Source organism: Gadus chalcogrammus, chromosome 15 (genome assembly GCF_026213295.1).
Source record: "Gadus chalcogrammus isolate NIFS_2021 chromosome 15, NIFS_Gcha_1.0, whole genome shotgun sequence".
Lineage (NCBI taxonomy): Eukaryota > Metazoa > Chordata > Actinopteri > Gadiformes > Gadidae > Gadus > Gadus chalcogrammus.
This window is the reverse complement of record NC_079426.1, coordinates 19,458,131-19,471,316: the sequence shown is the minus strand read 5'-3', so window position 1 is coordinate 19,471,316 and position 13,186 is coordinate 19,458,131. Positions and strand designations below refer to the sequence as shown.

Genomic DNA, 13,186 nt, shown 5'->3' with positions numbered 1-13,186 from the left:
ATCAACAAAGGCTAGTTTATGGATTTATATTAAGATGTATGTATCTATATTAAGATATAGATATATAAGAATCACTATAACTACTTTCCATTTCTTACATACTGTAGGAAATGGAAAGTTAACTACTATAGGTATAGATACTATAGATATACGTCTATATATCTATAGCTTAATATAGATGTGTGAGTAATGTTTTTAATATATATTTTATCCTTCTTGTTTGTCTTCCTCAGAAGAGAGACGACCCTGGTACACTTGAGGTTATTGATCTAGGACGTGTGTAAACACAAACCTGTTGTTACTTAAGCAGAGTGGGTCTGCCCTGTAGAGCTGGAGGGCACAAGCTGCACCCTTTACAAGTGGGTTAGAACCCAGGCCGAGAGAGTGTGGTAATAACTCACCTATATTGTTTTATTACATTTTTATCTAACAAGCAAATGTTGGTGATAACACTATTGTTTTATCAATGCAAAAAGATTCAACAATAATACACAGTGATTATGTATTGGACTTTTACGTAATGAATCAAATGAGTTGTACAACAAGAAGATGATTGTTCACACTTATATTATAAGATATTTAAACAACAGAATAAAGAACTTGCAGTGGGACGCTGTGCTGTTTGTTGAGTGCTTTCAGTGGAACGTCGTCACCTTTGGGAGGAGGAAAACATGTTGAGTCTTACCTTAACAAAATCCAGGAAAGGGTTAAAAGTATGTCCTTCATTCAAAATGAAGGGAATAAATACTCCTTCTTTCATCAGCAATGAAATCGATGATCCTGAGGTACATTAGCTTTACAATAGGCCCATCTAGTGATAATAACTCTGTGTGTGTCGGTGTGCGTGTGTGTTGATGTATGTTTGATTATGTGTCTGCGTATATGTAAGTGTGTTTATTTATATATATATATATATATATGCATATACAAATACATATATAGGCTATATGTATATATGTGTATATGTAAATATATATATGTGTGTCTATCAGTGAGTGTGTATTTGTATGTATGTCTGTGCATATATTTGTGAATTTGTGTGCGTGCGTATATATGTAGGCCTATGCGTGTGTACATGTGTGTATATGTATGTGTGCCTATATATATATATATATATATATATATATATAGTGTGTGTCTTTTTGTGTATTCGTGTATATGTATGTTTGTGTGTAGGTGGGTATATATATGTGTGTGTGTGTGTGTGTGTATTTGTATGTGTGCGTCGTGCGTGCGTGCGTTGGCTGAGATTACAGGCCGCAGTTTTATTCATGAGTGGGAGCCAAGCAGCGACTTTAAAGCGCGGAGCCTCTTTCCTGAACAGCAGCCATAACCATGTCAGAGCTGTCGCCGCCCGCTGCTCACCCGCTAATCTGACAGCGCGGCGCGGGCCTTAATCCCTCACTGTATCGTAATCTATTTACTTTGCATTCTAAGAGGATTTCCACCAAAAAATATACAAGCAGCGATTTTGGAAATGGACAGAAGATCAGCGAGGACGCTTTTCTCTGTGATGCTGTTGTGTTGTTTGGTGTTGTTGTTGTTGTTTTGTTAGCCCCTTTTTAGAAAAAATAATCATTGTATGTTTTTTTTGGGGGGCGGACGAGGCGATCCTTGAAGCGAGAGGGATGAGTAAAATGAATTTGGTTTCCGTCTGATACTAATACTTCCCTTGTGTAGACATCAAAAAGGTACATTTCCCTGGCGATGATACAGTCACACTGCTGCAGTGGTAGAAGCAGAAGTGGCATCTGTCCTTGCCCTTTAGTGCTTCTCTCGGCACGCTCATCACTCGCAAACCAAAGCTGCATTATGTACCGATTATTTGACTTGACGGCTCCAATAAAAACTGCTAAATTGCTTAACAGGCGAGCATAAGTTCCTCCCATCTTGTTGATGGGGGAACAAGCCACCGTTTTAGTCTCTGAATATATATTGACAAGCAAAATGCTTTGAAGGATAAGAGACTGTCCTTTGTTAACCTTAACGTAATGATGTCAGCTTTGCTATACATATGCACGTCTGAAATAGTAATGCCTCATTGAAATGTGGCCAGCAGGTTTACTGCAAAGCTTTAGGGTTATGCACAAATCTTTGCCATCTGAGATGAATGTAAGAGATAAACTTGTTAGCGGCATTAGCATTCAGCGCAGCAGGCGAGGCTGTGAAATGGCCTTGTTAGCATTTGAAAATGAGTCAGGCCTCTAGCACTTACTATTATCCAGGTTATCTGGCTTTTCCTCTCTGCAACAGCTGTGTAGTCTTTCCTTGTTGGCCTAGGGGCCACAGTTTGGCCCCATGGATCTAATCATAGCATTGATGGGGCTAATTCTTTGTCCTTCCATGGGGAAGGGCTTGCATCCATTATCTAGTATCTGACTGGCTATTAATACATATTCTATCACCATTATTTCAGTGTCAGACGCACGTGATTTATGTTTTATTTAGTCCAATATTATAGTCTTAATTGTAATCCATAGTAGGAAAACGTATGGAAGCAGTGTCAAATGTGTCCTGCTCTGCTACTGTGCATACTAACAATGATTTGCAGTATAGGCCAATGTGTGAGTTGAGGTGTGATTGGATTTCTGTGTTACCCCGTTTCCTGCTGGATGTTGGGTTACACTCTGACAAAGAGGATCAAACGTGTATCTGTAGAAGGTTAAGCAGGGGAGCGAGGCATAGAGCTTAGTCATGATAAATCACGCTGCATCAGAAATATTATTAGAGCTGGAAAAATAGGAGACCGGCTTCACAAATAACAACAATGATGCCTTTTCAAAAGGCATGTGTTCGGATTTCAGGAACAACCAAAACAACAATAACAATAATGAAAAGGCAACTCCCCGCTTAGTGATGACCATCAACACACAGAGACTGTGGAATGTTTCTCCTCCACTCCGGGCGTGGCTGGGCACCGAGGTGGACGCAGGCTCCTCCTCTGATGTATAGAGACGTTTTTAATAAGAGCACATCCAGGGCGCTGGCCCACATGCAGATGGGATGCTGGGGCTTGGAGGCCAGTGAGGCCTGAAGGCCCATAGTGCTCCATTAAGCCCCTCTCAGAGGTCTGGGGGGGGGACAAGTTGTGACTTGTGGTCCAAAGTCCACCAGATCCTTTCCAGATGAGATCATACAGAGTCTTTTTTACCCAATTAGACCTTCCTGTCTGAGAGGCAACAGATCTAAATGAAGATCAGAGAATGGCAGTAAAAGGTGCAAACAGGTAGTGCTCGAAGAAGAAAGAAAGTCATTCCGTTCCTTTTCAAATGATGAAAAAGGATTGAAGTGGGAAGTGTTTCACTGTGGTGACGAGCAGCAGCCCACTGTGTGTTGGCAGGAGACATGCTCGCCTGCAACATTGGTAATATTGTCAGTGGCCCTGGTTGGAGAGAGCCACAGTGAGGGTTGGTGCGCTTGGCTGGGTTAGGCTTGGCTAAACCCAGGCAAGCCCCGCTGAAATGTCATGAATGCACACAGTACCTTGTGTCATAGGGGTGACTAAGCTGCTTTCTCCCTGCCAGGTCGGCTATATTGGCTACCAGACTCAACTTTTCAATTCCAATACTGTTGTTATAGGGACCAATAGTATTTCCATTCCCTCATGAGCGTTTGGATGTACTCGACTCGAAACGGCTGGCTGCATGGTGTTTCCTACAACTGGAGACCTGCGTGTCAGTGCTCTATAGACGAGTTGGGCTTTTTTGTAAACTTAGCAATAGGCTCACAATAGACATAGCACCGTTTTATGGCCACTGACTCGGGTTCCTTGGAAAATAATAAACCATCCAAACTTTCTTTATAGCCTGTGTACCGATTCCCAATGTGATTGTCCTTGACTATTCCCAAAACGTAAAAACAATAACACCAAGCCGTTTAAGTAGAACCGCATCCCGAGTTCTCGTCTAACAAAGGCCCAGAAACTGGAGATGGCGGTGTAGACTACACCCTAAACCATGACCTTCCTGTGACCTTCCAGCTCAACCCTACATGCCTCTCCTCTCGTGCTCAGACCGCCCCACCAACACGCTAGGACTGAAAGACCTGGCAGCCGTTCGACGGCAGCCAATCAGATCCCACTGCACTGCCTTTTTCACTCCTCTGTCCTCCTTCCCAAAACATGACAAGTCTCAACTCTACCGGGAACTGCCCTGACATTCAACTGTAGATGATTTAACAACCCCAGCGTTGTAACTGCACACTAATGTGTCGGCATGATTAATTAAATAACTTGTTGCTATGTTCTTTTGGATACTTATTTAGTTATTGCACTACATTATCATTATACAGCGGGAATGTGTCATGTGTTTTTGAGCTTGGAGACTAGTGGCTTTCTATCCAAACATGCAATTCACTTTTTCATGATGTTTTCTTGAACATTCGTAGTATTTGATAAAGAAACGTAGATGTCAATACCATACGTTATTTGTAAAGGGTCTAGATTTTCAGTCTCAACACATTTTTTAGCCATGTCAATATTGATATAGTGTTGTCAGAATTACACACAAAATGAGTAAGCCTAAAATCGCTTGGTGTCACCTTGTATTAAAAAAAAAAATAACATCCAATAAGTGAGTGAACAGATGAATGGATGAATTAAATTATTGAGGTCTTTCATTTCTCCTTAACTATGCGTAATAGATTAGCGAAATTATATTTAACTAGCATGTTTCTGGACGATTTAGGCATAATAAAAAATAAAACAATTATAACTTTCAAGTCACCCAGACTTGTGTCAATGCCATAGATACATGCATGTCATATATGAGTTTTTTTATCGCCACGCGTCGGCGTGATGCCAAGCAGACGAACAATCAACTAGGACTTTATTAATCTTACAGTTATCTCTTGAGATTACATTTGCTACATTTGTTTCCAAAGTTATCTTAAAATGAGGTCTATTAACTATTGTGGCTCATCTGACTCGTTTCGTTTTTATTTGAAAAGATCATTCTAGTTGGGCCTTAAAGAGGCCTACATCCGGGCCTAGTTCAGCTATTTCACGGAGTTAAATAGGCCTAACTCCTAAAAGTTTATTCTGACCCTTAGAAATGGCACTATATTAACGTCCTCCAGCGGTATAGGTTTATTATAACCTTTAGGTTAAAATAAATAGGCCTTTTTCTGCTATAGGATAGGTAATGGTAGCCCATTTTTCTGTTTATACACAATGTGTGTCATCGCCAGGGAATGCATATTAATTTATATAGGCCTAGCCTGTATTAACATTTTTCGAAGCTAAGTGAGCCCTAAAGCTGATTCAACTGAGGAGGATTTCGTCAATAGCTGTCAAACACATTTTATATTATTCCGATCTCACAATTCGGGAAATCCATTAACGCTAAATGACGTGGTTTGTTGATTTCTTTAATTTCCAGTTTGCATAATGGAAATGGGAATAGGATTTAAAGAAGAACAATCAGGAAAACACGGGACATATGGCTGCTGTGATGTCAGCTCGGCTCTGGTATTATGACAGCGGGTAAACAACCCTAAAAGTGGTTGTTTAATTGATTTATTTTAATTGATTCCGTCCATTGTGTCCACCGTGGAGCTGAGGAGCAGGTGTTGATGCACAACCCATTAAGCTATTCCCAAGATTGGTTGCAAATGTTTATTTGATGCAAATTCGACAAATCCAGCCGTGTTTGTGTCGTCGGTCTTAATGCTGCAAAGCAAACAAGTGTAATGTCCTCCTTCGCAGGCTATTTATTCAGCTGCTGTGCACACGCACACACGCACACTGTTTCACTGGGAGAGGGGGTATAGTTAAGCCACCTCGTTTCTTTTGACATAGGTCTGCAAATACACCCAGAGGCTGATCGGCCCGTCCGTGTGTGGACCTATCTGCGAGATGGACCCGTACTATCCCAATTGGAGGATCCACCAATGGTTTGGAAACTATTCCAAGACACCTGCAACTTCTCACTCAGCCTTCTGAAAAAAACGTCTAAAGCACAGGCCTACACGCCAGAAAACAAAAACCACCTAGTTCCCACAGTGTATGCCTGGGAGCATTTTTAGTTTTCCCCTTTTCTAGCTCTCACTCTTACACACACACAGTTTGACCTCTAACCTGGCCCCACCCCGCCTAATTAGCGCGTCAGACGCGCTGAGATTCTTTCGGGTTATTTTGGATCAACTCCTCCGCGCCAACAGCAGTACTCATTATCACGTCATTACAGTCGCGGGTTCGATCCCGCCTCGAGCGGGACGCCCCGCGGCGCCACGTCAACCAACAGCATTTCCTCTACATGTCGCGTCGTCCCCAAAGCGAGGGGAGATGTTAGCGTTTCAATTCTTAGGGATTAAAAAGGGTGGCTCTCCAAAGTGGGAATGCGCCCCACATGTACATGTCACGTCCCAAGCCTGTCAGGATGATTACGGCTCATTTGCATTTACCCCGTTCTGCAAAGTTAATTAAAAATGAAACACGCTTTAAACAAAAGTGTGACTAGTTCAAATGAGAACACTTTAATCTAACGCTAATAGAGCAACCAAGCTCCGTGTCACCTTTCATCTAAAACTACGTTTCCAATTGGGACACACACACACACACACACACACACACACACACACACACACACACACACACACACACCGGAACCAAGTCATCGGAGGAAAAAGACGTGTTAACGGATCTTTATTGTGTGAACATATGCAAGGATGGTCGTCTTAAGATACATTCAACGGTTCACTGTCATGTTGGGATAATAAAAACACATTCCTGCAAATGATTTGACTTCGGTATCAAGTCAAGTGCTGCTGTTAAAGTAGGACATATCACATTTGACACTGCCCAAGTCAGGTGTCTTGAGAAAAATATTAATTATTACTAATTAATAGCAGTGAATACATTGTACCTGATCATTCCAGTATATTTTGTATTTATATATTTTAGGTTTTCAGACATTTTAACTTCAAAAAGGTACCCTTTTCTTTATTATTATCAATAAAAGTGTAAAAATTTAACATTGTAGCCAATTTGTTCTCTTTAGAATATCGGGAAAGACATTTACATCCTTTTTTTTTTTCCAAAGTCGTAATAAACCATTTTCAAATTCAGCAACAAAATCAACGTGGTCATTGTAACTGACCCAAATACATATTTACATATCTCAGCTCCTTAACGTAGCCGACTAAAATCTCTCATCTAAAATAAGACATAAGAACTGTACATGATTCATAGGGTCGAGGTAAAGAGCGCGCGGTGCAGGCGGCGCGTGCGCAGTGCGCACTGAGTGAGGCCCGTTTACCGCGGTTCCAGACGCACGTCCTTCGCGAGAGCCAGAGCGCTGGTGGAGATCCAAAGATGTTTGGTTCAGACAGGGTTGTGAGAACAGTAGCGACGTCAGGTCATCCCAGAGGCGCTTTAGAACCCCACTCCTCCTCACCGGCAAACCACGCAGCTGCGCCTGATCAAGTTCACTCTTTTCACTTCATAGGGCCTCGTGGGAGTTTTTTTTTCTTTTTCTTTTTTTAACAACCCTTTCAGATCGGGAGACGGCGTACCAATGGCCAAGGTTCCTGCTACTAGTTTGGTATATAATGGTTCATAATTCTTTTTTTGTTCTTAAAAACAAAAACACTATAAGGGGGCATAAAAAAAAAGTGGATCACAAGACCTGGAACCTCCAGGAGGCCTGGTCCTTGTAGTCCAAGCAGTCCGAGGCGTTGAAGTTGAGCTTCCACGAGGAGGCGGCAGTCTGCTCTTTGTAATCCAGGCAGTCCGAGCCGTTGAAGGCCAGCCCGGAGCCGCCGTAGGGCTGATGGTGGGGGTGGTGGGGGTGGTGGTGGCCTGCCGCAGAGGCCTGCCCGATGTGGTGGTGGTGGTGGTGCGGGTGGCCCGGCATGGACGAGGCCGCCATGGGGCTGAGCTGGTGGGCGTGGTGGTGGTGGTGGGAGTGCATGGGTGCCAGGTAGGAGCCGCAGTCCACCCCGCTGAAGTAGGAGCCGGAGGGGGCGGGGTAGCCCTGGCCGTAGCCCGCCGTCTGGTTGTAGGCCATGGGGTAGGAGGAGGCGGCCGAGGCCCCCGCCACCGACCGCTGCATGCATGAGGCGTTGGACACCGCCGGGCCCGGCTCGGGCAGCGGGGGCGCGCCCGCGGACGCCGCCCCGGCGGGGCCGTTGCCCGGGGAGATGGCCGGGCTCCAGATGGAGGAGACGGCGCCGATGGAGGCGGAGGAGGCGCCGCCGCCGCTGCCGCCGCCGCCGCCAAGCAGCCCCGCCGCCGCCGCCCCGGCGTGGTTGGCCGAGGAGGAGGAGGTGGAGGAGGAGGAGGACAGGGAGCCGGTGCTGGAGACCGGGGGCGGGGTGAACTGCCCGCTGCTCTCCGAGCCCGTGCTCTCACGGGCCGGGGACGACTTCTTCTTGGCAGGCCGGGCCTTGGCGCTGCTGCCGCTCTGCTGCTGCTGCCGGCACTTGGCCCGGCGGTTCTTGAACCACACCTAGGAGCACAACACACGCCCAGAGTGAGCCACCGGCACACACACACACACAACACACACAACACGCCCAGGGGCCGGGCCCTCGGAGGGAAAATGGAGGCCGAGCGGCCATGTTTGAGGACACTACGGAGGGTTATTAAGGCTGCGGGTTCAGCTCTGCCCCGGCCCCTTCGGCCTGGGCCTGTCAGCGTCTAATGTCGGAACTGGTACACGGCACGCTAGGATAACAGGCTATCAGCTTTCCCCGCTCAGCAGGGTAACTCTAGAGCTGCGCGGTGCTCAGCATTGTGTTTCACACGCAGCCTCCGACCGGGAGGTTGCTGGGGGAAGGCTGGCCTCGGTCCCCCCCTTACACCCAGCTCCACGAGACACGTGGGACCGATGCGTTACTACAGTACGGAGAGGCGGTAAAGTACAGCTCTCCAGGTCTATCCAACTCCCACCCTCTAGAACACTGTGCAGAAGATACCAACATGTGCTCATAGTCTGACCTGATCTGTACAAAGGTGTGGGTGAGAAATATTGAATCAGAAGCCAAAAATCCTAATGCGCCATGTTGCCCAATTTCCTCTTGGACTGATGTCTAATAGCAAGTACAGATGTTGTCGTTTACCTGCACCCTGGACTCTGGCAGGTTGATCTTCAGTGCCACCTCCTCACGCATGAAAATATCCGGGTAGCGAGTTTTACCGAACAGGGACTCCAGGATGTCCAGCTGGGAGCGGGTGAAGGTGGTCCGCTCCCGGCGCTGCTTTCTGGGGGTCGCTGGAGAGGAGCATCAAAACACTTGTTAATGAAGGAACGCACACACTAATATTTCAAAGACTTTGTGACCATGACCTAAATCCCTAAATAAAAATTGAAGGTACTTGCCACCTATATGACACAGGCATTCTAACACACACACACACACACACACACGCACACGCACACGCACACGCACGCCTACCTGGGTATCCTACTGACGGGTGCAGCAGGTCCATGGCCGTGCCGCTCAGCCCCAGGCCGTTCATGCCGTAGGGGGGCTGTTTGAGGTATGACATCATGCTAGAGGCAGTCACGGGTCCCCCCAGATCTTGCCAATAGTTGGATTTCCCCCGATGTTGCAGCTTGACGGGAGAAGGGCCGATGCAGTTTACTGCAAATCAACGAAAGAGAAATAAATATTAGATATAGGCCTACGTTGCTTCAGAGGAGAGGCGGAGATTAAAAAGGAAGGCCACTCACAGCTGGTCGTTTCGTTATGTCATACGACATAAAAAACGCGGACAATCTCCTTTGTTGTCTTAATTAAATGTGACTGCTCAAATAATCATGGATTGTGTTTTACACATCTCCAAGGATTTACTAGATTGGAATGGATGAGGTTTTTTTACACCCTTGAGCATAATAACAGTTCACCTATCCACTTTACCGTTTACAATCTTAACGTAATGCACCTACGCATGTGGATAATTCTAATGTAACTAATGTTAATTTTTAAATACTATTCAAATGTAATTTACACTATGTCAACGACATTTTTAAATAGGTAGCCTATAATATATAATAATATATATGATACACAAGTTGAAGGAGCAGCGACAAATAGGAAATTAAAAATAAATGTTCTATTACTTGGTTATAACAGGCATAGATTACCACGTACAAAGTTAATAATATTAATAATATGGAGACATGTAGTTATCCCCAATAGCCCCAACATGACTGCTGAGGACCACCGACATGACCTTATAATGTGAAGGCCATTTATTATTTATTAAGCCCAGAAAGAGTTGGGCCTTGTAAAAAATATTGCAGGCATGTACACTCTGAGATAATGTGTGTTCCAGTTTGTAAATTAGAAAATAGCATCCGTTTCCAATTCATATTTGAACGTAAAAATAAAACCCTTTTTAAATGTAAACACTAATGTGTTTTGGTAGATTCAATTCCATGTAAACGCACATAATTCGTTACTTGGTCAATTCAAAATTAAGAACTGACAAAAACTCAAAGTGGCTTCAGAAGTTATTAAAACGAATCCGTTTATTTCCCGTTTCACGGGTGACTTTGCAGTTTGAGTCTTTTAGTAAATCAACGTCCACAATAAGTCCTGTAGCCCATCGGTCAGGGCAGCAAGGGTCATACCAACATCCTTACTAATAATAGGCCTTACAGCGGCAAAAACAGGCCATTACTAAACCTTCAATCATACTTCAATATGCAATCAACAGCCACTTATTTAGGTATATACGTTTTGTTGAATAAAGTAGGGAGAAGCCCACTGAATTTAATTATTTCGTTTACATTTGTATTTCTAAGAAAAATAAATAGCCCAACATTGATCATGAATTATATATTCATCCTCTGACCCTATGAGGACCAAATCCAACCTCACTGATCAATAAGGCCGTATGGGTGGAGCGGCTCGAGCCGCCGCGGTCTGCGGGACGTCTCCCTAACTTGGTGTTCAGTATCGCATGAGCGACGTGGAAAAGGAGACTTCTTCTTTCAAATGAACTCAATTATAATGAGATGACACCTCCGGGGAGAGCCGCTTCACAAGGTCCTTATCAGCCAAACAAATTAACTAAAACCCAAACTAGCCTCTTCAATTATCTCCTCTAAGTGCTCGAGACTTTGGAATGGCCAGTCGCCCTCCAAGAAAACACATATATGCATGACTGGATTGGAATAATATGAAATAAAAAAAATAGGCTCAGTGTATCTGTATATTAGTCACCTGCATTTAACTCATTTTGCTTGTTGGTAATCGTCGTGACCATTAATAGATCCTTCTCATAATGTCAAATGAATATTAGGGGTGAATGGAAACACATACACATTGATTATTAAATTAGGCAACTTTCCAACTCCCTTTGCAGCGACCCTGTCCCATTTCCACTGGTTATTGTCACCCCGCAGCTCACTCTCTCCACTGAACACAGAACCAGATATAAGAGTCCTTGTTATGTTGACAACTCTGACGAAGTGGCCTACCTTTGGGGGATCCTTCCCTTGTCCGAGGCGTCCGTCCGGGAGCCTTGCAGGAGGCCAGCAGCAGCAGAGTAAAAATCCAGAAGTAGAGGAAGTAGCGAAGGGAAGTCCGTCGACTCACTTGAAAACAAATACAGCAGATCGCCGAGGAACATGAAGACCAGACTGAGCCAAACTGATCACCGACACGTGCATACACGTCCTCCTGTGTTGTGGTGCCAAATGTTTCCGGGATTTCCGACCAAATAAATCAAACTAATTTGCCCGGGCTGGTGGTTGTGTGTGTCACTGTGTTAAGGGGCTAGTGTATACGGTGGGGATTGATCACCTTCTCACTTCCCCACCCCTCTATGAGCATAGGGCACCTGCCGTTCCGCCTGCTCCGAGCCAATCAGCGACCACGTGTGCAATGACAGGCAGAAGTGACAGCCAATCGGCGCGGAGGAACAGGCTGGTATGCCCCTCCCCCGTCGGTCCGGACTGATCTGAGCAAGATGGAAATCCTCCATGGGCCCAAAGCGCCTCCACACAGCGTATGAGGTCTGTGTTTCTGTATTCCTATTTAAGGCATTTAAAAGTCCGTGAAGTGGGGAAAGTGGAGTGAAAGAGCAGAAAAGATCAACCCAAGCAACCTGATAGTTACATAGTGTATCTTAAACTAAAGATATGGGCTCTTAATGAAAACGTTTGATCTGTTGAAGTGGCACCACAACAACGCATCAAATCATCCTGTCGGCCCAGCAGAAAATAATAGTTAAAGGAAAGTTAGTATAAAGCAGAGTTAGTGCGAGCCTAGCATACGTTTTTTCCCAACAACAATTGGAATGTAGGCTAGGCTAATTAGGCCCTACTTAAATAAGAGTGATTTTGTACTAATTAGAAAGTATACGTCATTACTTCGAAATAAAACAATTACATATTTAAGATAACAAATAGGCATATTTTTATAATTTCGATCCAAAATGACGGATATGTAACCCAAGAGTAAATGATGAAGGTAATTATAGATGTGGGGAGAAGCTTTATTTGCTTTGTGAACAACAGCAGTAGTAAACCACTGCTTTCTGGAGGTCTTGGAACGCTGAGGAAATAATAGATAGCGTGGGACTATTTCTTTAAAAATAAAATAACCAATTTTATAATATATAGACTATCAGAAAAATAATTAAACCAAATATGGAGAAGTAGATGTAACTATTTTTTTTTTTCAAATTGTATTGTTAACCCGGGCTAATGCATATGAATGAGATGAAACCCCCACTTAGAAAGACATTTGAGGATGGTTTACGCAAAGTTTAACAGGGACCAACCTCGGTCACACTGAGGGAACGGGGAGAATAATCCACCAGAAACTCCACAAGAAAAAGAAAAATGAAATCAAGGACTCAAAGAGAACTATGATCATTGAATCAAAGAGCAAGTGTTTTATGCTCAAACCAGACTACAGCCTCTGAGGCCGAAACTACAGCCTCTGAGGCCGAGCTGTGGGAGCAGCCTGGGGAGGCGGCGGTGGTCCCTCTCGATGGAGCGGGGGTCGCGGAGATGTTCTCAGGACACCACGAGGCCTCAAAATCATCTCTTCTAATTGCGGCCCGAGCTGAAAGCGAGCTAATGTTCAAAGAGACCGCCACAGGAACGAAATTACATTTCTTACTCATGTGGGTTCGGCCAATCAGAGGGGAGGCTTTGCTTGTCCTATACAACTTTAAAGTCATCGACGAGAGCACTTTGAGAGACAATCTAGGCGCCGCCGTAAGCCT

At 44.6% G+C, this 13,186-nt stretch overlaps 2 protein-coding genes across 4 annotated transcripts in view; one reads left to right on the top strand and one right to left on the bottom strand.

Annotated features, from left to right (window-relative positions):
* The window catches only part of wdpcp (WD repeat containing planar cell polarity effector), a 57,030-nt gene extending 56,377 nt beyond the window's left edge, over nt 1-653 (top strand). For all 3 annotated transcript variants that reach the window (XM_056609090.1, XM_056609092.1, XM_056609091.1), the window contains one exon: nt 234-653. In XM_056609090.1, the coding sequence (XP_056465065.1) occupies nt 234-284 (51 nt within the window). In that variant the 3' untranslated portion in view covers nt 285-653. The remainder of the gene's footprint in view (nt 1-233) is intronic.
* Nucleotides 654-6,632: 5,979 nt separating this feature from the next.
* Nucleotides 6,633-11,732, bottom strand: otx1 (orthodenticle homeobox 1). The gene is made up of 4 exons (XM_056609509.1): nt 11,430-11,732; nt 9,397-9,585; nt 9,061-9,212; nt 6,633-8,447 (listed from the first exon to the last, which is right to left on the bottom strand). Exons 2-4 carry the CDS (start codon nt 9,491-9,493, stop codon nt 7,617-7,619), a joined length of 1,080 nt encoding a protein of 359 aa, XP_056465484.1. The 5' UTR covers nt 9,494-9,585; nt 11,430-11,732; the 3' UTR covers nt 6,633-7,616.
* Between the last annotated feature and the right edge of the window lie 1,454 nt (nt 11,733-13,186).

Coding starts and splice junctions, on each gene's coding strand:
- otx1 (XM_056609509.1), bottom strand. CDS start 9,493: ATGATGTCATACCTCAAACAGCCCCCCTACGGCATGAACGGCCTGGGG. Junction 9,213..9,396: donor CCCGTCAGTAGGATACCCAG/GTAGGCGTGCGT, acceptor GCTCCTCTCCAG/CGACCCCCAGAAAGCAGCGC. Junction 8,448..9,060: donor TGCCAGAGTCCAGGGTGCAG/GTAAACGACAAC, acceptor TTGTGCTCCTAG/GTGTGGTTCAAGAACCGCCG.